Source organism: Chiloscyllium plagiosum, chromosome 5 (genome assembly GCF_004010195.1).
Source record: "Chiloscyllium plagiosum isolate BGI_BamShark_2017 chromosome 5, ASM401019v2, whole genome shotgun sequence".
NCBI classification, from domain to species: Eukaryota; Metazoa; Chordata; class Chondrichthyes; order Orectolobiformes; family Hemiscylliidae; genus Chiloscyllium; species Chiloscyllium plagiosum.
Genome location: NC_057714.1, coordinates 85,520,196 through 85,543,865, shown reverse-complemented (window position 1 = coordinate 85,543,865; position 23,670 = coordinate 85,520,196). Strand labels below are relative to the sequence as shown.

General features: G+C 39.1%; 2 protein-coding genes across 21 annotated transcripts in view; one reads left to right on the top strand and one right to left on the bottom strand.

Moving 5' to 3' along the window:
* Positions 1 to 12,952, top strand: part of pdss1 (prenyl (decaprenyl) diphosphate synthase, subunit 1) — a 55,717-nt gene extending 42,765 nt beyond the window's left edge. For 9 of the 10 annotated variants that reach the window (XM_043690554.1, XM_043690552.1, XM_043690551.1 and 6 more), the window contains one exon: positions 819 to 1,081. In XM_043690554.1, coding sequence (XP_043546489.1) covers positions 819 to 959 — 141 coding nt within the window. In that variant the 3' untranslated portion in view covers positions 960 to 1,081. Of the gene's footprint in view, positions 1 to 818; positions 1,082 to 12,874 lie in introns of those variants that run through there. The other variant, XM_043690553.1, reaches the window with a different exon arrangement.
* The window catches only part of abi1a (abl-interactor 1a), a 125,930-nt gene continuing 103,443 nt past the window's right edge, over positions 1,184 to 23,670 (bottom strand). For 2 of the 11 annotated variants that reach the window (XM_043690539.1, XM_043690540.1), the window contains 6 exons: positions 22,375 to 22,475; positions 21,491 to 21,565; positions 20,058 to 20,234; positions 6,816 to 6,902; positions 4,734 to 4,919; positions 1,184 to 2,755 (listed from right to left, as the gene is read on the bottom strand). In XM_043690539.1, coding sequence (XP_043546474.1) covers positions 2,580 to 2,755; positions 4,734 to 4,919; positions 6,816 to 6,902; positions 20,058 to 20,234; positions 21,491 to 21,565; positions 22,375 to 22,475 — 802 coding nt within the window. In that variant the 3' untranslated portion in view covers positions 1,184 to 2,579. The remainder of the gene's footprint in view (positions 2,756 to 4,733; positions 4,920 to 6,815; positions 6,903 to 20,057; positions 20,235 to 21,490; positions 21,566 to 22,374; positions 22,476 to 23,670) is intronic. The other 9 variants (XM_043690541.1, XM_043690543.1, XM_043690544.1 and 6 more) reach the window with 6 other exon arrangements.

Genomic DNA, 23,670 nt, shown 5'->3' with positions numbered 1-23,670 from the left:
AATTGTCACAACACGAATTCAGTTCAGGAAGGGATGGTATGACATTTCCCTTCCCATGTTTGAAATTTCATGAGAAATCAATAAAGTCTAGAATCAAAGTTGAAGGGTCCCAAGCAACTTTAACTGTATTCCACAGTGCTGCCACTTGTATCTGGAACAATCTTAGTATTAGGCTGTTTGTGGGACAATTCTCTCAATTCTGACACAAACTTCCAAATGTTAGTGAGCATGATAAAGTCTACAAGCTGCATTCTGTCATTTCTTAAGCCACTCAGCAAAGTTACAAATTTGATGGGTTATGAACCATTTCACACAACCGTTTAAGTCACCACATTGCGGTGTCTGAAGTTATGTCAGGTAAACCAGGTGAGGACAGAATAGTTCCTTCCTTGAGGGTATTTAGTCAACCATAAATGACTGATTATGTAGTTACCATTAGCATGGCTTTTAATTCTAGTTATCATTGAATTTAAATTATTGTCCTCAGAATTAAGTCCAATGACATTACCACTGCCTTCAAACAAAACTGATTACTTTTGGTTTTAATTATGTCTGGCATGTTACCAGACTTAAAATGCAGTTCTGCAATTTTCTATTCAGGATTCTATTTAGTTCTCAACTGGCTAAAGCTGAGCTTAAATAGGATTCCTGTAAATTTAACATTACACCAACTTGAGTGCATCCCTTTAAATTTGGCTACAGGATAAAGTAAAATTAACTTTACTGCAGACAGGAAATGGTAGCTAAATACCAATTTTTTAAAAAAAACAAGCAGGTGGTAATTCAATTTGACTGCTAACTAAATTGTTTTCATTTAGAGTGACGGTGTTCAGCAAACGTGCTATCTTGCTCATCAATACGGTCAAGAAGCTGTTCGACACATTTCTATGCTGCGTCCTTCACCAGAGAGAGATGCCTTGATTCAACTTGCAGAAATTGTATTAACTCGAAACAAGTGAGAGTCAAGTTCGCTTCACTCCTTTGAGACAGACTGAAAACACATGTTGAACCTGTATCAAGAATTCCAAGTTAAGCCAGGAAATCAGTGGGAATTGTTTACATTTAGGACTAACCATGTACATAAAGCCTAATACATGGGGCCTTTGTCTTTAATGAATCTGATCCAAACATTGACCTTGTGACCATTAACTCCATTTGCAAAAAACCTTGATTAGTGCCCGTGTGAAAATCTTTTATATACTGAGAATGATTTATTATAAAAGGCTGTACATACAATTGTAACAGGTTATATACAAATTAAAGGAATGCATTTTCAGTTTAAGTTTGAAGAGAATGAAAGTTCACAATGTTAAAGCTTCTTACAATCATAAGGCAGAAGTTAATAAGAAAACCTCAGATTATGTAATGTTTGGCCCCCACAATGTCCTTTCAAGAGTGGACATCTTTTTTAAAAGCAAATAAATTTAACTAATTTTATTTGTACATAACTTTGCTAAATCAGACTAGAGCACTGCTTCTAGAATAAGATTAGAAAATTGTGGTGCAAGAAATTTTAGCACTTCTCCACAAAAAAGGACGCTGCTTTATTGCCATCCTTATCCCCTTTAGCAACAGGGCACAATGTGCCCCTTTTTTCTCTATTTTAATAGCAAATTAATTTACAAAATAAGATTCTTGGTTTCTTATTAGCCTCAACACTTGAAGCATGAAGAATTGCAAAGAACAATTAAACAGAACATAGGAGAAACACGGCTGAACACTGATTTTCTGATTGGGGACAAAAACTGTAGCTTGAAATACACTGAGAATTTAGTAATAACCCCTTGAAACAAATTATACTTTTGTCTTCCAAAGCAAATAGCAAAGCATAGTTGATCAGGACTGAGGCACAAGATGTATCGGAAGTAAAATCTGTCCTAGAAACTGACTTTGTACAGTAGAATTGCCTGAATCTAGTTTAGAACATAACCATTTAACATCTTAATAGTTAACATTCTAAAAAGGTTAGTAAATTATTCAGTAAGCTTTACCAGGACTATATAAAGCCAATGATCCAGACAATTGCCACTGTACAAATGAACTGACAAACTCCACTTTGGTTCACTGACTACAGATGGAGTTTCCCCATTATGTAAATTTTATCCATATAAAATGTTTAACCTGGAGTACAAATCAACAACATGTACTTTGATTAGAAGATACCCAAACCTCATCCACAAATGTTCTTTATAGACTCATGTGACAGTTCATGATTACAATTGAGGTGCTCACAGATTAACTGAAAATTACAACATATTGGAAGCATTTTAGGTTAAAAATTATTTGACTACAATACAGAAATTTGTGTACTTTTATGCATGCTATCAACAAGCACTAGTTGTATTTTAGGAATGACCATAAGTCTTAAGAAAATTTGACCAGTACTTGCACCTTAGTTTGAACATTGTCTCAGTTTGAACATTGTTGAATTTTCAGTCTAATTCAGTGTCAGTTTCCACGCTGAACTGAAAAGTAATGGCACCCTTGAAAAACCTTAGTCCTCCCCAAATCAAGCCACACCCCAAAATTCTTAGACTGGCCAATGATTAAACAAAGCTTGAAAATGCCACTTGTTTGCTTCAATCTGTATAGTGCATGATAGGTTCCACATAATTTCCAGGAAACAAACCAGTAATTCCATTGATGACTCCTTCATACCAGCCATCATCATTCTTCTTTATCACATAAATGATTGACCCCTCCATGAAGGACAACTCATCATCCTTATCCTTTGAATAATCATATATTGCCACAACTGTTGAAGAAAGCATAGGAAGAATAAGAACAAATTAATAAACATACAATCTTACAACAAATCTTAAATAGCAATGCAATTAGAACTGCTTGACTAGATTTAAAGGCTTATCAGAATACAAAACAACCCTTAAATTTGAATTAGTCGAAGCAATAGACTCTGGTTTACAACCAAAATGAGCTGTTAAAAGAAAAGACGCAAGATAAATAATAATTCCTGCTATTGAATGCAAAATGAATAGTAACAATTGTTAATTCTTTGTGGTAGAGTCATAAGAAGCCAAACAATACTATGTTCTGGGGTAAGTACCAGAGAAAATTGGCAGGTCTGGCAGCTAACAGAGTCCAACGTAACCTTGTGTTCTGAACTCAAGGCTAACTCTTTGCAGACACGACCAGACCAGCTGCATTTCACCAGCACTTTACTTTTATTTCAATGTCCTGCATCTACAATTCTCACTCATCTGGAATATTTTGTAATATTCTAAGGGGTGCAGAGCTGACTGCTAAGACTATTCTGCAGCAAATAGCACAAACTGTTGCAGACAGCTGAGTTTTGGATGAGTAGCTGGCTCAGTTTCCTCTCTAATATGTTCTTTATTCTCAAAAAGGCTGCGGTGATTTTTATTTTCATCTTAAGTAAAGTCTCAAGAGTGTGCTTGGACTGATTTCTTTGACATCCATAAGAGCACACCAGACCCAAACTCTTTAGGTGACTGACTTTGGTAAACAAGTGTTGAGCATTCCAACCCCACACGACTAGCCGAACCAATTTTGTGACTATTGATAAGATGTGGATTTTCAACCTGACAACTCAGGTACGGGTATTTTGTCCTGCCATCTAACCTTCAGAAACTTCAAAGCCAAACCAAGTGAAATTGTTTGAGTTTCGCAGATTGCACTTCAGCTTCATGCTCTAGTCCAATATGCACAAAGCAGAGCACATGAATATTAGTGTGTTGGTTAGGCAAATTTACTTTAGCTCCAACTATGACTGCTTAAATATACACCTACTTGCATCAGATTAGAAAAAGGCAGAAGGATGAATTACCTGGTTGTTCAGCTATAATATTTGTTTCATTAGCACAAATCTGTTATAACACGACTGCCAAACTGGGGACACTGTTTCTAAAGCACAACTTTTAAAATGTGTGTTGGCTGTAACGCGATTACATTAGAAACAGCACTTAGAAAAGTTGCACAAGAATACAACCATAGTGTTAAAGAAGAACTACTTGTAATAAGACTTTAAAGCCAAAGTACTCTGTAAAGCTGTTATTCACTCAGGCTGCACAGAAAATCTGCCTGTTCTTTCCGACTTGAACAGTCTGAAGTCATGGAGAATTCCGAAGAATTGCATGTTCCAGTTATATTTCAAAGGTGATACATGTCTTAGGTTAATAATCTTTTAAAAATTATCATGTTAAAAAGTCAATCAAGCATCATGTTTATGTTAATGCTCTATCTTCAACTGGAGCCATGAGGCTTAATTCCAGTTCCCCGCTTCCCTTCCCATTCCCTACGCCAGAACTTTTAATTTCCTGATCAAACGTGTAGTGAATGCTGTTTTAATAATCGCCACCACCACTTCAAAATGTGTGCTCAAGCATTACACTACTTAAATGATCCTTTATGACAAAAATTAATGAAGCCCTTCTCCTACACACAAACATTTGTTTTTTTAAAAACTTTAATGAAATGTCATTCAATGAATTAATGAAAACAGTCACCACACACATATTAAATAGATAGATCAAGATAATGTAAGTTCTCTCTGAAAACTGTCATCTGGAGACCCAGAGAAGCATGACTAGCTTATCCATATGAAGGGGGAGAAGGGTCATCATCAAAACCCTCAAGTATAATCAAACTTCAAATACAAATCTTTAAAAACTTCAGTTATTTCAAAAGGTCAGCTATGAATCAAAAGACCTTCCAACAAACATTTTTCTTCTTTTCAAAAGTAGCCAACAGCTTACCTTTTTCAAGATAAATCTTTGGTGCCCAGTGAGGGTCTGAATCAGCATAAGGGTCATTGTATTGCACGACTGCTGCTTCTTCATCTTCATAGTCCACAGGTGGTGGGGGAGGAGGAGGAGGGGATTCATCAAACATAGGTAAATCATCTGGTGGTGGTGGTGGAGGAGGAGTTGGACTATCGGCAACTGGAACAGTTTGCAAGTTTATTAGCATAATCAAGAAAGAACACAATAAGCAGGTTTCACATTATACACATTGAAAAAATTAATTTCACATGCATTTGTACTGCAGGCTTTTAAAGAAACCATGCATGTAGGCAGAATATGGAGAAGTTTCAGACCATGCTGAGCCACATTAGTCAATATCTATATGAAATGTAATAAAATGTGCACAAAGATGCTTCTATATCCAACTACCTCAGTTAAATATAAAAGGAGCATCCCTAATCGGATGCATCTTCAATGATCAGTAAACTAAAAATGTTTGATAATTGATTAAATTTCAAGTAATCCTGTATGAATGAAGATAAAGCTGCACAATGTCATTTCAATTAGGTTTTGAAAGTAGTGACTACAGCGTTCACAGTAACATTTTTGTTTTAATGTAGATGGGTACAAAAAAGTTCAATTTAGATAATTTAAAGAAAGAAAAGTGTAGTTCTGTAATGAAAAAAAAAAGTAAAGTCCCATTGCACTTTTTATTCACCATGAAAGGAAATGTACATTTGCGCAATTAGAATTTAAAAATGGTCATTGACAGAAATCCTAAAACGTTGAGCAAAATCCTTACTTTTTTTATGAAAACTGGCAGATTTTTCTGGAGGTGTTGGAAATAGAAAATCTTGCACCCAATTTGCATGATGCAAGTCTGGGAATCTTCAAACAAACTGCATTCAAATGCAGTGGTCAAACAGTAATTCCAAATCTGCTCATTTATTTTAGCATATCACTGTGTAAAAGAATGTCTTACCCATTTGAATGAAGCTCAATAATCACTATGTACAATGAATATTGTCCAGCAGGTGGCAACTTTGCATTCCCTCGATTTTAATACTTTCAGGGGACTGAAAGTATTTTCATAACTTTATACTGATAATACCTTAAAATTATTTGTACAAATGCAGAAACTATATAGCAAGATCAACAAGAGGGTTGTGTTAATTCACATTTCTAAAACATGCACTGAAATGACAACTGCAACAGCTTCCACTAAAGTCTGTTATTTGACATGCAATATGCAGAACAGGCCACCTGCAAGCAGGTTCTAACTAAACTCAGCTTTCTGAGGGGAAAAAATGGTGGTAAGATTTTAACCTGCTCTTAAAGGCCAGTTTTAAAAAAAAATAACAACTGCATATCAACTTGTCAATATTCTATCGGGGCTAATATTGAAATATATTTAAATAAATAGGTATTAATCCGACTTATGCAAATAATACAGGTAGACAACCTTTTATCCAAAATCTGAAAAGCTCCAAAATCCGAATGTTTTTGTGAAGTTTTAATCTCATAAATAAGGTTGTTTGGTGTGCAAACTGTTAACCCAACTCCACACCCACTCGATGCCTGTCACTTGGATGAGACTGGGTGGGCGTAGCCCAGCACTGGCAGGCCTCAATTCTCTCTCAGGGCCCGTAATACTGAGAGTCTGCTGTAAGATTTTGTTTTAAATTTCACGGTCACTCACTTATTCCGAATCCCGAAAAGCAGCTGGTCCCGAGCATTTTGGAAAAGGATTGTGTACTTGTACTTAGCCAGTTTCAATTATATTCTGAAAAGTTCAGCTAAGATTACTGATTATTTAAAAACAGGTATACTATGCTAACAGATATCTTTTGAGGTAATTAAAACTCAAAAACTAGTACACTCATATGCTGATAAGAACTGAATATTGCATGTCACTAAATGATGAAAACAGTGTCTGCACCTGCACATTCAGCAACACAGAAACATAAAGCTGGTGATGACAGCAAAGACAGGAGCAAAGAAATCTCCGAAACAAGTATGTGAAAGTGTCAAATCATGCAGACTTGTGTCCTTAAATGGGAAAAAGGATGCATCTACTCAGCCACTGGAACTTACTGTTTTCTTGCACCCTGGCCACGAAGCCTGTGAGAGGGATCTGTGGAGTCAGTTGAGGCATAGGGGGAGGGGGCGGAGCTAAGGATGCTGGCATAAACACAGGCACATCGGAACACCATGACGAAGGGGTAAAAAAAAGAAAGGCAAATACAAGCAGCTGTCAATGACACGGCACGACTCACAAAGAGACCATACAATTGGTTAATGATGCAGTGCAACCTCATTCCACTAAGAGAAATAAAAGTCAGAAACCTTTTAAGAAACTGTACAAAGAAGAATTTTAGTCCAAAACATTACAAGTGCTAAGTTGGAAATATCAGCAACTTAATGTCCACACCCAAACAAAATTAATAAACAATTGACATGGTAGTAGATAAGGTTCCACTGCAACAATGAACAAGTTAACCCAAGATGAAATGTAAAGCATAAAAAAAGTTCCATTTTCCCAAGAATTTACAAGGTGTAGATTTTCAGCACCAAAAGTTAGCAGGAGCTATGACCATTATTCAAGTTATTATTAATAAGCATTATCCAAACAGCCCTGTAAACTGAAGTGACAGACTGAATCAGAATAGGCTTGGAACCGGGAAGGCAAGGGTGAATAAAATAATTTCTAGCGTCTGACCTGAACTTACAGCGCATGTGTGGTTATGGATGGACCAGTTTAGATTCATGGTAACTCCCAGTAAGTTAACTGTAGGAGATTCAGCAATGGGAATACGATTGAACATCAAGGAGCAATAGTCAGAGTCTCTCGTTGGATATGATCAATGCCTGCCATATTTGTGCCATGTATGTTACTAGATACTTATCAGGAAGCTTATTCAGATGTCCATGTCTTGCTGCATATGGACATAGAGTGTTTCAGTATGGGAGTCAGAGCAAATGGTGCTGAACATTGATGTATGCATCATGAACACTTAGGGAGGGTCACTGATGAAGCAGCTGAGGATGGTTGGGCCCAAGGTACTACCAGAAGGAACTCCTGCAGAGATGTTCAGAGCTGAGATGGTTCACCTCCAATCACCATAACCATCTTTCCTTTGTGCTAGGTTCAGGTCCAATTTGGAGTGCTTTCTTTGACTGCCATACACTTCTTGATTTTATCCAGATATCAAGGGCAATTCATCTAATACAATTGCTGCAATTTATCCTTCTCGTCTATATTGAAATTAAAAGTTCAGGAACAAAGTAGCCCTAGCTGAAAGCAGACACACCAGCAAGCAAATTGCCACACAGCAAGTACTAATTGACAGCAATGTCAACTAAGCCTCCATCACACTGCTTATGATTAAAATAGATTGATGGCAAGATTGGATTGGCCCCATTTTGGAGAAAGAGTATACTTGAACAAAATTCCAAATTAGAATATTCCATATCAGGGCAGTAGAGTGGTTAGCATTGTTTCCTTGTAGTACTAGAAACCCAATTCAATTCTAGGCTTGGTGGACTGCATGAGGAGTTGTATATTCTCCCAGTGTATGCATGAGTTTCCTCCAGGTGCTCTGGTTTGCTCCCACTGTCCAAAGATGTGCACGTTAGATGGATTGACCATGCTAACTTGCCCATAGTGTCCAGGATGCACAGGCCAGGTGGATTAGCCATAGGAAATGCAAAGTTACAGGGATAGGGTAGGAGGGTGGGATGCTCTTCAGAGTGCCAGTGTGGAGTCAATAGACTGAATGGCTTGCCTCTACACTATAGGGATTTTATGATTCTAGAGGATGCCTGTACTATAACTGCCCTGGAACAGGTATTGGTGCAGTTAATTCTGCAGCAGGATCTCAAAGAGGGGGCCAAAAGGAAGTGGACCCTCCTGGCTGTCGGTGATTTCCAATGTTTCAGTCTGTTTTGCACCAAGCGCTAGACTTAAACACCATACAGGATGGAAATATTTGTGCAGTCTAGTTCTCCCATTAATTGTTTAATTGTCCCACTCATGGCAGAACTTTGATCCAAGAGTCAATTCTGTGAACATTATGCTGCTTTTGCAGTCTTGGATGCATGCAGTCCTGTAATGCAGTTTCACCAAGTGAAATTAGACTTTTAAAATTATAACTGGTGATGCTTGTGGCATGCTTTCCTGAACTAATTGAACTGGGTTGGTCTCTTCACTCAATCGTAATGGTACAGTTAGAGCTGTCCCAGTCTACAAGTTTATACATGCTACAGGAATGCTATTATACTACTCATGTTCTCAAACCTCATGGTTGCCCAATTTTGCTCAGAATTATATCAGAAGTAGCAATGATATTAATAGCTTATAATACAATAGAGTATATCCCAGTGAGATGACAGTGCTTGGAGCTCTTGTCCAGCAATGGTGGTGTTGCTGCCTCTGGAAAAGCAGCCCTGGACCCAAGCCCTACCTGCTCCAGAAATACGTACAACATCCGAAGAGGTTGATTAGAAACATCCAAAGATAGGGTGTGACCTCCAGAAAGACCATGCTGTGTTCAGTCCTATCAATATTGTCAGACAGAATGCATCTGCTGTAGGGAGATTTGTATGGTCAACATAAAGTTTGTTTTTCCATCACTTATGCTGGTCTTTTTTTACCACATACATCCTTCTGGACTCAGTACTATTACTGAATATCAAATATTCTTCGTCATGGACACTGAAGTCCACACAGTGAGTACATCTCACGTCCTTTCTCAGTACTTATTCCAAATGACGTTCAACATGGGAGAAGCATCGATTTCCCCAGATAAGGGAGTGTAGTAGGCAGTTATCAGTATGATATTTCCTTTGTCCAAGTTTAAGCTGATTATGGAACTTTATGGATGCTGCAGGAAACTCTGCACAGAAAATAGTTCTCAAAATTTGCATATCCATCAGCATGATTAATTTGCACTCAGCAAACAGGAGGATATGGCAAATTAGTTGCAAGGGAAGGACATTGTTGAGTATATGAAAGACAAACCTCATGAGATAATTTGAAATTATCCCAGACTTTAAATTTAGAATTGTCCCAAACTTCAGGACAGGCAACAACGAAAAGTGGTCAAGCAGAGGCTGATAGCCAAGTCTGCAAGTTCGGTACCCCTGGGGATGGCCTCAGTCGGGACCTTGAGTTCATGTCACTCTACAGGTGACCCCATTGCACTATACACACGGACAGACTCTCTCATATGCTCATACACCCTCTCACAGACTTATACCCCTTCACACACACACAAACACACACTCTCTCACAGCCACTCAACACACACATACAAGTTTGTGGGATGAATTTGTACTTGCAGAATTACATCTTACTTTGCTTGAATCAGTCTGACCATTGTGACACAGACAGCCTCACAGGGAAGCTCACATTTTCAATGCATTATTTGGGCCGACATGACACTAATTGTTAAAGTTCATTTGAGAACGTCACAAAAATATTTTGCGATTTTCATATGAAAGAACCAAAACCAACATGGTCACTCTAAAAAGGAAAGAGACTTAAACAATCCAGGCCTTTTTCAAGATATAATTTCAGTCACATCGCACTGCAAACTTTTGTTATGAATTCGGTGTCTTACAATCTTATAGTCCACAGCCACCTGAAGGAGCCGCGCTCCAAAAGCTAGTGCTCCCAAATAACTTGAGGGACTATTATCTGGTGTTGTGTAATTTTTTAACTTTGTAGATCCCAGTCCAACACTGGCATCTCCAAATCATAATTTTAAATGGCTGACCACCATATTTGGTCTTGCAAGATTAATATACATTTCAAAAACCAAATGTGAGCAATATTTGTAGTATAGGCTGCTAACTAGGTTAAAGATTAGGTAAAACAAGATATAGATTAAATAAGCAAGCATGGCTTTAAAGGACAACAGACAAGCAGGGAAGTTTAGAATTGGTGAAAGATCAGCTTGTCAGGATTACAACTTAAAGTAGGTGAGCAGGATGGTGCAGCTGCAGTAGTGAAGAGAAACATTCAGTGCTTTTGTGTGACAATGATAGAGGGGACGGATCGTAGTTTTGTTTTAAAAGTAGTACTGTACACTTGGTAATAAGGGTTAAGTTTTAATAGAATTGGGCTTTTTGCAAGGTTTGTAGCTCACGTTGAGGTTTAGGGCGTAGGTTTGATATCCAGATGTTTCATTACCTGGCTAGGTATCATCATCAGTGGCGACCTCCAAGTGAAGCAAAGCTGTTGTCTCCTGCTTTCTAATTATATCTTTCTCCTGGATGGGGTTCCTGGGGTTTGTGGTGATGTCATTTCCTGTTCGTTTTCTGAGGGGTTGATAGATGGCGTCTAGATCTATGCATTTGTTTATGGCGTTGTGGTTGGAGTGCCAGGCCTCTAAGAATTCTCTGGCATGTCTTTGCTTAGCCTGTCCCAGGATAGAGGTGTTGTCCCAGTCAAAACCACCATTTCGACTGGGACAACACATCTATCCTAGGACAGGCTAAGCAAAGACATGCCAGAGAATTCCTAGAGGCCTGGCACTCCAACCACAATGCCATAAACAAACACATAGATCTAGATATCATCTATCAACCCCTCAGAAAACGAAAGGAAATGACATCACCACAAACCCCAGGAACCCCATCCAGGACAAATATATAAATAGAAAGCAAGAGACAACAGCTTCGCTTCACTTGTAGGTCGCCACTGATGTTACCTAGCCAGGTAATGAAACGTCTGGATATCAAACCTACAGCTCAGCGGGCAAACCCTAGAGTTGGGCTTTATACATTAAACCAGCATTATCAAGAAAAAAAAAGTGTTTGTCAACAGGACTACATTTTAAAAAAATTAAAATATCCTGAATAATGTCAAAGTCATAGCTCCATCTGCAATTTGAGCATAGGATCATCTCACTATGGAGATTTTTAATCTTATTAGGTTAGGAAAATGCAACCAAAAATTATTCCTTTTTATTCATTTGATAAGTTAACACTGATTAAAAGATACAGACATCAATAGCCATTTCTGACAATGAGGTCGCAAAAAACCACAAATTCAAAGGGCACTTATGCAGAACTGTTTTTTTAAGCCCTATGCTTCAAAAGTAAAGCGAAGCCTGTAAACTGGACAATTTAGGAAATTATATTAGTTGTTTTCTTATAGGTTTTCTCAAAATATTTGCATATGTACACAGTACGTGCTGCAAAACATTGACAATCTTAAAGAATAGGATCAATGGTGCTGGAAGAGCACAGCAGTTCATGCAGCATCGAAGAGCTTCAGCAAAATCGACGTTTCGGGCAAAAGCCCTTCATCAGGAATAAATATTTCCCTCCCCACCCCTTTCCGCCTTCCGCAAAGACTGTTCCCTCCGTGACTACCTGGTCAGGTCCACACCCCCCTACGACCCATCCTCACATCCTGGCACTTTCCCCTGCCACCGCAGGAACTGTAAAACCTGTGCCCACACCTCCTCCCTCACCTCTATCCAAGGCCCTAAAGAAGCCTTCCATATCCATCAAAATTTTACCTGCACATCCACCAATATCATTTATTGTATCCGTTGCTCCCGATGCGGTCTCCTCTACACTGGGGAGACTTGGCGCCTCCAAGCAGAGCGCTTCAGGGAACATCTCCGAGACACCCGCACCAATTAACCACACCGCCCTGTGGCCCAACATTTCAACTCCCCCCCCCCCCCCCCCCCCCCCCGGCCACGAGGTCCTGGACCCCCTTCACCGCCGCTCCCTCACCACCAGACGCCTGGAGGAAGAACGCCTCATCTTCCGCCTCGGAACACTTCAACCCCAGGGCAACAATGTGCCACGCTTCAGGCTCTCTGCCTTTATTCCTGATGAAGGGCTTTTGCCCGAAACGTCGATTTTGCTGAAGCTCCTCGATGCTGCCTGAACTGCTGTGCTCTTCCAGCACCATTGATCCAGAATCTGGTTTCCAGCATCTGCAGTCATTTTTTTACCAATCTTAAAGAATAGCCCTATTCAATAATAATATCAAGACTGCCCCTGCCTCACAACAGTATTTAACTTTGTTCACCTAACAGTTTACATTCTCAATGCCAACTTTATCTTAAATTGCTCATTCTTGGAGCAGAATGCATCATTAGCCCTGAATTGAGTTTCAATTCTGTTTACAGCATACCAACATTACAAATAACAGGACAATTTGACTGTTCTCATCTGTCGAGAAAGTAGTGGAACAGATCGCAAAGAAAGAGAAAGTAAACAAGAGTGAAAACTTTTCAGTTTCCTGATCAAGCAGCAAGTCTACAAGAAAAGAAGAGTTAAAAGCACAAGTAGACATTCAGCTCCTCGAGCCTGCTTGACTATTCAATAAGGTCATGGCTGATCTGTTTGTGATACAAACTTCATTTTCTCTTGTACCATCAATAAACGATGATTTCCCCATCTAACAAAAATCCATCCACCTGAGCCAGTGAGTTCAGAAGTTGCCCAAGCTTCAGAAAAAAATATTCCTCTTGGAGAGTCCAGAGCTACGGGGACACTGTTTTATCATTAGGGGTCACCCTTTTGGGTCAGATGAGAAGTTTGTTTTGTCCACCTCATCAAGACCATTTAATTTGCACACTACAATCAAAATACCCTTCACTCTGAGCTCCAGTGGAAACAAGCTCAAACTGTCCAGCTTATCCTCATAAGACACACAGGTAATATAGTAAATCTGCATAGAATCATGGAATCCCTACAGTGTGGAACAGCCCCTTCTGCCCAACAAGTCCACACTGATGCTCCGAAGAGTAACCCACCCAAACCATTCCCTTACCCTATTGTCCTATATTTACCCAGTTTTGAGAAGATTTGTAGCTCAGGTTGAAGTTCTGGATGTAGGTTTGCTCATTGAAAATGAACCTTCCAGCTCAGTGAACAACCTACATCCACATCCTATATTTACCTCTGACAAATGCTATCATCCATGAGCTCTACGGGCAATTTAGCATGACCAATTCACCTAACCTCCACATCTTTGGATTGTGGGAGGAAACCCATGCAGACACAGGGAGAATGTGTGGAGTTTGCACAAACAATAGCCTAAAGCTGGAATCAAACCCAGGTCCTTGGCGCTGAGGCGCAGCGGTGCCCACTCTGTCTGAATAGCCTCCATTAAAATTTAGATCTTTCTTGAAGTGAGGAAGAAACCAAACCTCCATGGTATGGGAGATGCAGTCTCACAAATGACTTCCTTAAAAAAAAAGGGATAAATATGCTGCTTGTTATGTTGAATTCCTTTTATAATACATGAGAACAATCTATTAGCTTCCTGGGTTGCTTGTTGTATCTGCACACTAGCTTTTGACTCATGCACTAGAATACCTAAATCCCTCTGCACCTCAATTCTGCAAGTTGTTCCCCATTTAAATAACACACGCTTGTTTTTCATGCCAAAGTGAACAAATTCACATTTTCCACAATATACTTCATCTGCCAGATCTTGACTCAAGATATTTAGACAGACTTAGTGACAACTGGAAATCAACATCCTTCTATTAATCAAAGCCAAAGATTCAGGAGAGTTATACAACTTCACCCCTTAAAGCCAAAACTCAAAAAAACTCAGAAACAGGAAGAAAAAGAGTCAAAGAGATGCACAGCATGGAACCAGACCCTTCGGTTCAACTTGCCCATGCCAACCAGATATCCCAACCCAATCTAGTTCCACCTGCCAGCACCTGGCCAGATCCATCCAAACCCTTCCTATTCATACACCCATCCAGATGCCTTTTAAATGTTACAATCGTATAGGCCTCCACCACTTCCTCTGGCAGCTTACTCCATACACGTACCGCCCTCTGTGAAAAAGTTGCCCCTTAGGTCTCTTTTATATCTTGCCCCTCTCACCCTAAACCTATGCCCTCTAGTTCTTGACTCCCCGACCCCAGGGAAAAGAATGTCTATTTATCCTATCCATGCTCATGATTTTATAAACCCTCTATAAAGGTCACCCCCTCAGCCTTCAACGCTCCAGGAAAAACAGCCCTAGCCTAGTCAACCTCTTCCTATAGCTCAAATCCTCCAACCTTGGCAACATCCTTGTAAATCTTTTCTGAACCCTTTCAAGTTTCGCAACATCTTTCCGATAGAAGGAGACCAGATTTGCACACAATATTCCAACAGTGGCCTAACCAATGTCCTGTACAGCCGCAACGTGACCTCCCAACTCCTGTACTCAATACTCTGACCAATAAAGGAAAGCATACCAAACACCTTCTTCACTACCTATCTACCTGTGACGTAACTTTCAAGGAACTATGAACCTGCACTCCAAGGTTTCTTTGTTCAGCAACACTCCTAGGACCTTACCATTAAGTGTATACGTCCTGCTAAGATTTTCTTTTTCAGAATGCAGCACCTCACATTTATCTAAATTAAACTCCATCTGCCACTTCTCAGCCCATTGTAATTTGAGGTAACCTTCTTTGCTATCCACTGCACCTCCACTTTGGGTGTCATCTGCAAATTTTTTAACTATGACTCTTATGCTCACATCCAAATCATTTATATAAATGATGAAAAGTAGAGGACCCAGCACCAATCCCTGTGGCACACCACTGGTCACAGGCCTCCAGTCTGAAAAACAACCCAACACCACCGTGTCTTCAATCTTTGAGCCAATTCTCCCTTTTACCATGAGATCTAACCTTGCTAATCAGTCTCCCATGGGGAACCTTGTCGAAAGCCTTACTGAAGTCCATGTAGATTACACCTGCGCTCATCAATCCTCTTTGTTACTTCTTCAAAAAACTCAATCAAGTTTGTGAGACACGATTTCCCATGCACAGAGCCATGTTGACTATCCCTAATCAGTCCTTACCTTTCCAAATACATGTACATCCTGTCCCTCAGGATTCCCTCCAACAACTTGCCCACCACTGACGTCAGGCTCACTGGTCTATAGTTCCCTGGCTTGCCTTATCACCTTTCTTAAACAGTGGCACCACGTTAGCCAACCTCCAGTCTTCCGGCACCTCATGTGTAACTATTGACGTTACAAATACCTCAGCAAGGAGCCCAGCAATCACTTCCCTAGCTTCCCACAGAGTGGGAAACATACCTAGCCTAGTCAACCTCTCCCTGAGACCAGATTTGCACACAATATTCCAACAGTGGCCTAACCAATGTCCTGTACAGCCGCAACATGACCTCCCAAAAGCATACTGAAGCATCAGTACTGGAAATGACAGCACACACTGGGCTGCCCATAAAAATGTCTTTTTATTGAGGATACTGGAGAGATTAATGCACGCAGGTTAGCATAGCATTTCAGCAAATTTTGTGCAAGAAATTGAAATTTTTAAAATTGGGAAATGCAACATCCATTAAAGCAATAGGATTGGTTGGGAATTGCCACACAAGCATTTGTTCTTAAGTGTTTCCCTCGCGGGGGGGGTGGGAGCGGAGAGAGAAAGACTCGATTGGTGGTTTGACCAGAGGGTCACTATGCTTCAGTCAAGGTGAATGGTTGAGGAGGAACGTCCTTCGTGGTAAGCTCAACCAGTGCAAGATCTGAATCTATGCTGCTGGTATCTCTATGCATCACATTCAATCAAATGAGCTAATTGACCCATACAAGTAATTTGGATTTCTCTAACCATTTTTAGCACATCTGCTTGTACAGATTTCACTAATTGCAAAAAGGTACATAAACTGTTCTTCAGCCCTGATGGAAGATCACTTGCATGAAACGGATTCTCTCCACAGATGACACTTGAACTGTGGAGTATTGCCAGCATTATTTTATTTCACATTACCAACACCTGCAATATTTTAGTTTTTGAGTTACTTTTCCTCACTGAAATGAACTTTTTAAATTAAAAGCAATATTGAGCATCTGGTCATTTAATTTGAGAAAGATTTCAATCTTGTATACAAAGTTAAAAGACAGACGAACACCTCAGAGCTGTGCAACTGCAACAAATTCTTGAGAACACATGGAAGACAGCATGAAAGATGGAACATATAAAATGTGTCAACAGGCATACATCTCAAAAACAGCTGTAACACCAAATAGATGCATTTTGAGTGCTAGGGTGGTATGCACAAATCTATCATAAGTAGACATATTGCTCTTGTATTGAAACTTTTTGAGTGATTATACATTTTTGTAGTGCTACACCACATTACTCTACTTTAAATATGAATACTTCCCTATAATCACAGCTACAGTTTTGGTTCCATGGCAATCAAATACACAAAGGTGCTTCGTTTTTTATTGACTGGTAATCCTCTGAAATTTTATTGAAAAGTTTTTTGTTCATTTCATGAAAGCAGGTTTTTTCCTACTCAGTGAATCTGCAGGATAAGAAAGTCTTCATAGAACAAAATAATTGAGAATGAGAACAAAAAATCAGGATTGAGCGTTCCTCAACTTAAGTTCTATGAAATTACCATATGTGAATCAATCTTTTCATGTGTGAAACATAACACAGTTGTTAAAATGACACTGATGTGCCAAAAAGGCAATTTAATATCCTTTGGCTTAAAATAGCAAGGTCAGTGCTTCAGTGGAGTATATTTATGGTCAGAAAAATGCAAAGAATTTACACAAAAGTTATTAAAAGCTATATTGGTCAGAAATGACCACATTTAGTTGTGTTTAATTATTAGTAGCCAATCTTAAACCCTGTGGGTCTAACCCAGGTTATTGGCTTCCATTAATTTGATTAAACTGAGATAACAAAGGTCACCAACCTAGTTTCTGCATTTAATTCCAATATCCTAACTTTTACAATTACTCCATACTCAATGTCTAAGCAACAGAGGTACTTGCCAGAAAGAAACCAAATATTGCCATGCAAAATGAACAAGGAATGTTAAAGTAGAAACAGGGTGACACTTCAGGTTCAGTATCTGTCAGGTTGTTGTTGAAGATAAAGGACTGAATCTTTATTTCTGATATTTGTTATAAGATGATTGTTTCAAATAGGTTTACATGAAATGGTTTGAAGTTTACTGAACACAAAAAATAAGAGAAAAGTGTTTTGAATAGATTAGCAAGAGGCTGCCAATGACTGATCACCATGGTAAATAAAATTGCAAAACTAAACCTATCATTCAGCCAGGTTTCACTCTGAACTTCTACTTATCCAGTATTACCATTTGTAATGACAATCTGAACTTCAACTCTGTCTGCATCTCCTATTTTAAATATTCTGCTACTGAACAGCATGTCTTCAGCTGCTGAGAACCCAAGGCCAAGAATCTGATTAGATTAGATTCCCTACAGTGTGGAAACAGGCCGTTCAGCCCAACCAGTCCACACCGATCCTCGAAGAGTAACCCACCCGGACCCATTTCCCTCTGACTAATGCACCTAACACTATGGGCAATTTAGCATGGCCAATTCACCTGGCCTACACATCTTTGGACTGTGGGAGGAAACTAGAGCACCCAGAGGAAACCCACGCAGACATGGGAAGAATGTGCAAACTCCACACAGACTGTCGCCCAAGGCTGGAATCGAACCTGGGACCCTGGTACTGTAAGGCAGCAGTGCAGGCATTTAAAACCTACCACTCAAGGTTTTTGGTCATTTAACCCATTATCTCCTGGCATGTCTGCTGAATGATAGGAGGGCAATGGTAGCATAGTGACAATGTCACTGGGCTCGTAATCCAGAGAACCAGGCTAAACCTCTGGCAGCTGTTTGAATTAAATTCTAATTAATGACCTGAAATCTAAAGCTCGTATCAGCAATAAACTATGAATGATGGCGTAAAAACCTGTTTACACTAATGTAGGAACAAATGCTGTACTAAAAACAACAAATGCTGGAGATCACAGCAGGTCAGACAGCACCCATGGGGAGAGAGGAAGCTAATGTTTCGAGTCTAGATGACTCTTCATCAGAGCTGAAGTGAAGTCACTTCACTTCAGCTCTGATGAAGAGTCATCTAGACTCTAAACATTAGCTTGCTCTCTCCCCATGGGTGCTGTCTGACCTGCTGTGATCTCCAGCATTTTACACTGAAGTTCTTAGTGTTGGAAATCTGCAGTTCTTACCTGGTCTGGTCTACATGCAACTTTTAGATCCACAGTAATACAAATGGCCCTTAGCTGCACACAGAAATGGCTTATATGCTAATTCAATGCAAGGGCAATTAATGCTGGCCTTCACAGCAATGCCCATTTCCCAGGAAAGTTAGCCTTTGGGCATTTCAAAACACATTAGAAACATACAAGTGTGGCTGTTTCAGTTACCTGGATTGGAGTGGAACCAGAAATCACAACTCATTTAACCACAGCTTTAACAGTTTGTTTTTCATACAAGTGCTTAAAAGGCAATGGCAAAAAGTACCAGAGATTACATTTTTTCCCCAATGTTAAAAATGGTGTTTTTGTTTAAGGACAGCTTAGGATGACTGTTGCTAAGAGCAACTTTGATGGCCTCAGAAATTATTTAACGATGTCAAAAAGGTTTACATAATTATAAATGGAGAAACTAACCATCAAACTTTGTGCATTGAAAGGATTTTACCAGTTTATTTCAAATATAGCATACAAGCATGTTACGGATGCCAAATCAAACGCTTAGGATTAGCCAAGTTGCCAAAATTCAGATAGTTCATTCTTTTTACAAATCTGCAATTAGTGTATGCATTACAAATATGACGTGTCAGAAAATGTAGTTTGAGATTATAACAGTCGCAAAAATCCCTCAGTTATAGGCATTGCTGAAAATATAGTGATCCAGCCATGTGCATGCTTCTAATGTTTAGGAAGCCTAACTGGTACCAGGCAGCTGTTTGTTACCCTGCTGGGATATTCCCTCTTCCTCCCCAATGACTTCCAAGCATCCTGTCTCAGAAACATCTGTTAAATATCAGACATGAAACAGAGTTTGGAAATTATCCTGCAGAAAAAGCCTCTCCACAGTCTGTTGGTGACCAAACTATCTAAAGAACTACATAAATTCAGTTTTCTGTGGGTGGGTGTGGCACTTAGAATTTGTTCTCAATATTAATTTGCTGCAACAAGTCCAAATATACCTAATAAACATAGCTTAAAAAAATCAATTTTACCACAACACATCCCACTTTGACGAACAATAATAGTAATTTTCTTTTGAGGGAGAATAAGTAAAAAAAATTAAAATTCAATTTTGAACGATCAGGAAAAAAGACAAGAGCAAACTATAGGTCATATAGAAATAAATACACGATCTGTGTTACAAAGTCAGAACGGAACCTAAAGTATAATTATCTGTGGGATAATAAAGATGTAGGAAAATGAACTGAAAGACCTTCATTAGCTCAATATACAACAATTGTTGTACATTTAGTAGTATTAAAGTAGAAGCCTTACTTGAATTTTGAGCATAAAGAGGGCCACCATTAACATGAGGCTGCACAGAAAATTGAGAAGTCACTGAAGGATTTCGCCTGAAGCCCCCCGAAGATACTGTAGAGGTGGTGGAATTGTGCCGAGAGATCTGCCTGGTCATTGTACTGTATTGGGAGCCAGGAGCCGAACCAGGGCCAGCTGAAAGCATTGAAATCACAGCAGGGAAGAAAAGAGAAATATGCATTATTCCGTAATTTCTGAAAAAGGTATCGATCAGTGGAAGATCCTCAAACCAACCATAAGAGAAATAAAATGCAATGGGATAAATTAAGTTTTAGTTTTATCACATTTGTGAAATATCTGAAATTCCTGCAAGTTCCTTGAAACTTAAATTGACACAAACGTCTCATTTACAAGTCGTACTTCTCCCATTCTGCCACAGGTCCTACTCAATTCACCATTTTCAGGAAAAACATCAGACAACATTCAGGTGATTGATATATAAGCTACTCATACTTTCCACAGTAGTCCAAAGAGAAGCGCTATTCCCTATTCATTGTCCTGGTCGCTATAGGCATGCAGAGATTCAAAAGAATCTAACCCTTACATCACCAATACCAACGGCAAACAATCAAGGTGATAGCAAGAGAGTAAGATTAGTGGAAGCTTTATTTATTTTAAAAGTATTATTGTAAAGCTTAAATTCAGAAGGATTGATACATTTAATGTCAAATTAATAATCCTTTAAAAGCTCTTATGCATTTAAAAAGGAAAAAGGGATTTGATCCATGTTAGTGTCATGACTAGGGCAATCAAAACAACATCTGCATTATGACAACCCCAAACTTCCCAAAATCCAGTAAACAAAAAAAACTCTGCAGAAATGTAATCTGGGCTGGGGTGGGGAGTTTCTTCTTAATCTAAAGCAGCTGGCTAAGTTATGCATACCAAAAGAGGTTTGAAGTTCAATTCCCAGTGTCTATATTTTTGATTGAAAAGTGGTGGTGATGAAAAAAGCAACATAAAGAAAATCAAATTGGCGTATGGTCAATGGACAACATTAGAGTCTGATTTGATACTTCCTACATTAAAATTACAGCCATTCATATCATTGACCATGAAACCACCTTCCATCAAAAAAAATTATTTGAGGAAAGTAAAACTGGTCAATAAAACAAAAGACCTTCAGTTAGTTGTTAATAACATATCCTTTTAAAAGTTACTGGACAGCTCATCAACTTTAATTCAGTAGTGATCTTGCTTTAAATACACTAACATGGATTAAAATATATTTGGAAATATGACAAATAGCTCCTTATAACCCAAAAACATTCCAAAGTTTTAGTATTTGCACCCCAAGAAAAATCAACACCATTTTCCCACAGTGATTATAAGTTAGCTGTGAAAGGACAAATGCATCGAGTGCTGTATTTCTAAGCAGCAGCCAGTCTCACCTATGAAACCGCCCACTGGCAGTGGAGGTGGTGGTGGCGGCAGGGATGGGGCTCCAGCAGGGACAGAATATGATGCTAACAAAAAAAAAGTCAAATTATCATCTTAACAAATTTATCCAGCAGTTCTTTAAATATTAAGTTTTAAGAAATAAGGAATTCCAAAGCCACTGGACAAAATTATAAAATTGTTGACAGTATGTCAGCAAATGCATATGCCACATTTGTATGTTTGTGAATGAGTGGTGATGGAATGTCAATATCATAACAAGAAATAGACTGTCAAAATAAAAAGGGACAGGAGCAGGGCAGGTCATCTCTTACAAACCCATTGTTCGACCTGAAGCATAGCTTTAGTTGTAATATTGCAAAGTACATAATGCAAGAAATAAGAACAGATTGGACAACAAAGCCATTCAAGCCTTCAGGTCATTCAATACAGTCAATGCAGATCTTTCATCTCAACTCAAATTTTCCACCAGCTAGCCATATCCTCCATTCTAGGGATAAGTCAAACATTTATCTCGAACCCTGAATATATTCTATATCAAATCAACAACATTTGGGCCAGACAATGTTAAAGATTCGCAACCCACCAATTCAATTTGTCTCATCTCACCTTCAAATGATTATGCCCCCTTTGCTGAGCTACGCTCCCATTAGTCTTTCAGATCAATGGTTTTTCAGCAGATTGGATCTGATGAAATTAATTGACTCAGAATGATAACTGATCTCTAAATTTTGCTGACAATATTTCTAGGATTTGCCACATTTACTATAACGATATCCACTTGTTAAAAAGTACAGGGCAACTAATTCAAAAAACCAACTTAAAACAAGATTTTAACATCTACCATTAACGTGTAAAATGTTGGACATGTACAGACCTGGCAAAAGAGTGGGTGGTGAGGGTGTAGGCACAGCAATTGGAATGCCTATACTGCTGCTCCCACTATTTTCTCTGCTTCCACTTCCTCCACTGCTTCCACTATAAAAGAACACAATTAAAAACACAATCAGATAACAGAAAAAACACCTCTAAGTTCCAGATCTAACAGCTGTAGTTTCTCAGCTGCAAGTCTACATGCAAGCTCTAAGTCTCAGCTGGCTGTTCAACCAAAGGTTTAACATTCAAAGCCAATCCTGTCCTCACTGCACACAGATACATGGTTTTAGTAATGGGTGTTGGATCTGAATCTGAAAGAGAAAATGGTCACCATTTCAACATTCCATAACATTCAGATGGTCAAATTGCACTTCTTCCAGTCTGGTGAAGGTCAACAAACTCAACCAGGGCATTTTCTAGCATGTACAGCTTGCCAATATTTTTAGTTTCTATCGTTCCTCCCCCAAAGTCACAACCAAGAATTTCAACTTGAATCCAGATGAAAACACACAAATAATAAACTAGAAAGAAATATTTTAAAAAGTTGCAATGTTATAATATACCAACAATTAGACATTTACTAAAGCATTGAACCATTAAGATATATAACTTCCGGAAGACTACAAGTGAAATAAGAGTGCCTAAAACTTACAGCCTATTAGATTGCAACACCTTCACTCATTCCCTGGACTCAATATGCCACAGCTGTTAACAAGAACAAAGAAAATTTACAGCCCAGGAACAGGCCCTTCAGCCCTCCAAGCCTGAGCCGATCCAAATGTACTGTCTAAGCCTGTCAGTCAATTCCTAAGCATCTGATTCCCTCTGCTCCCCACCTACTCTTGCATCTGTCCAGACGCATCTTAAATGAATTAACCGTGTCTGCCTCTACCACCTCTGCTGGCAACGCGTTCCAAATGCCCACCACCCTCTGTGTGAAGTACTTACCGCATGTATCCCCCCCTTAAACTTTCCACCTCTCGCTTTGAAAGCATGACCTCTCATTATTGAATCCTTCACCCTGGGAAAAAGCTTGTCTCTATCCACCCTGTCTATACTCTTCATGGTTTTGTTAACCTCAATCAGGTCCCCCACCTCAATCTCCTTTTTTCTAGTGAAAATAAACCTAACCTACTCAACCTCTCTTCATAGCTAGCCACTTTCCATAACAGGCAACATCCTCATAAACCTTCTCTGCACCCTCTCCAAAACGTTCACATCCTTTTAGTAATGTGTCGCCGATACTGTACACAGTATTCTAAAACACGGCCGAACCAATGTCTTTGTACAATTTTAA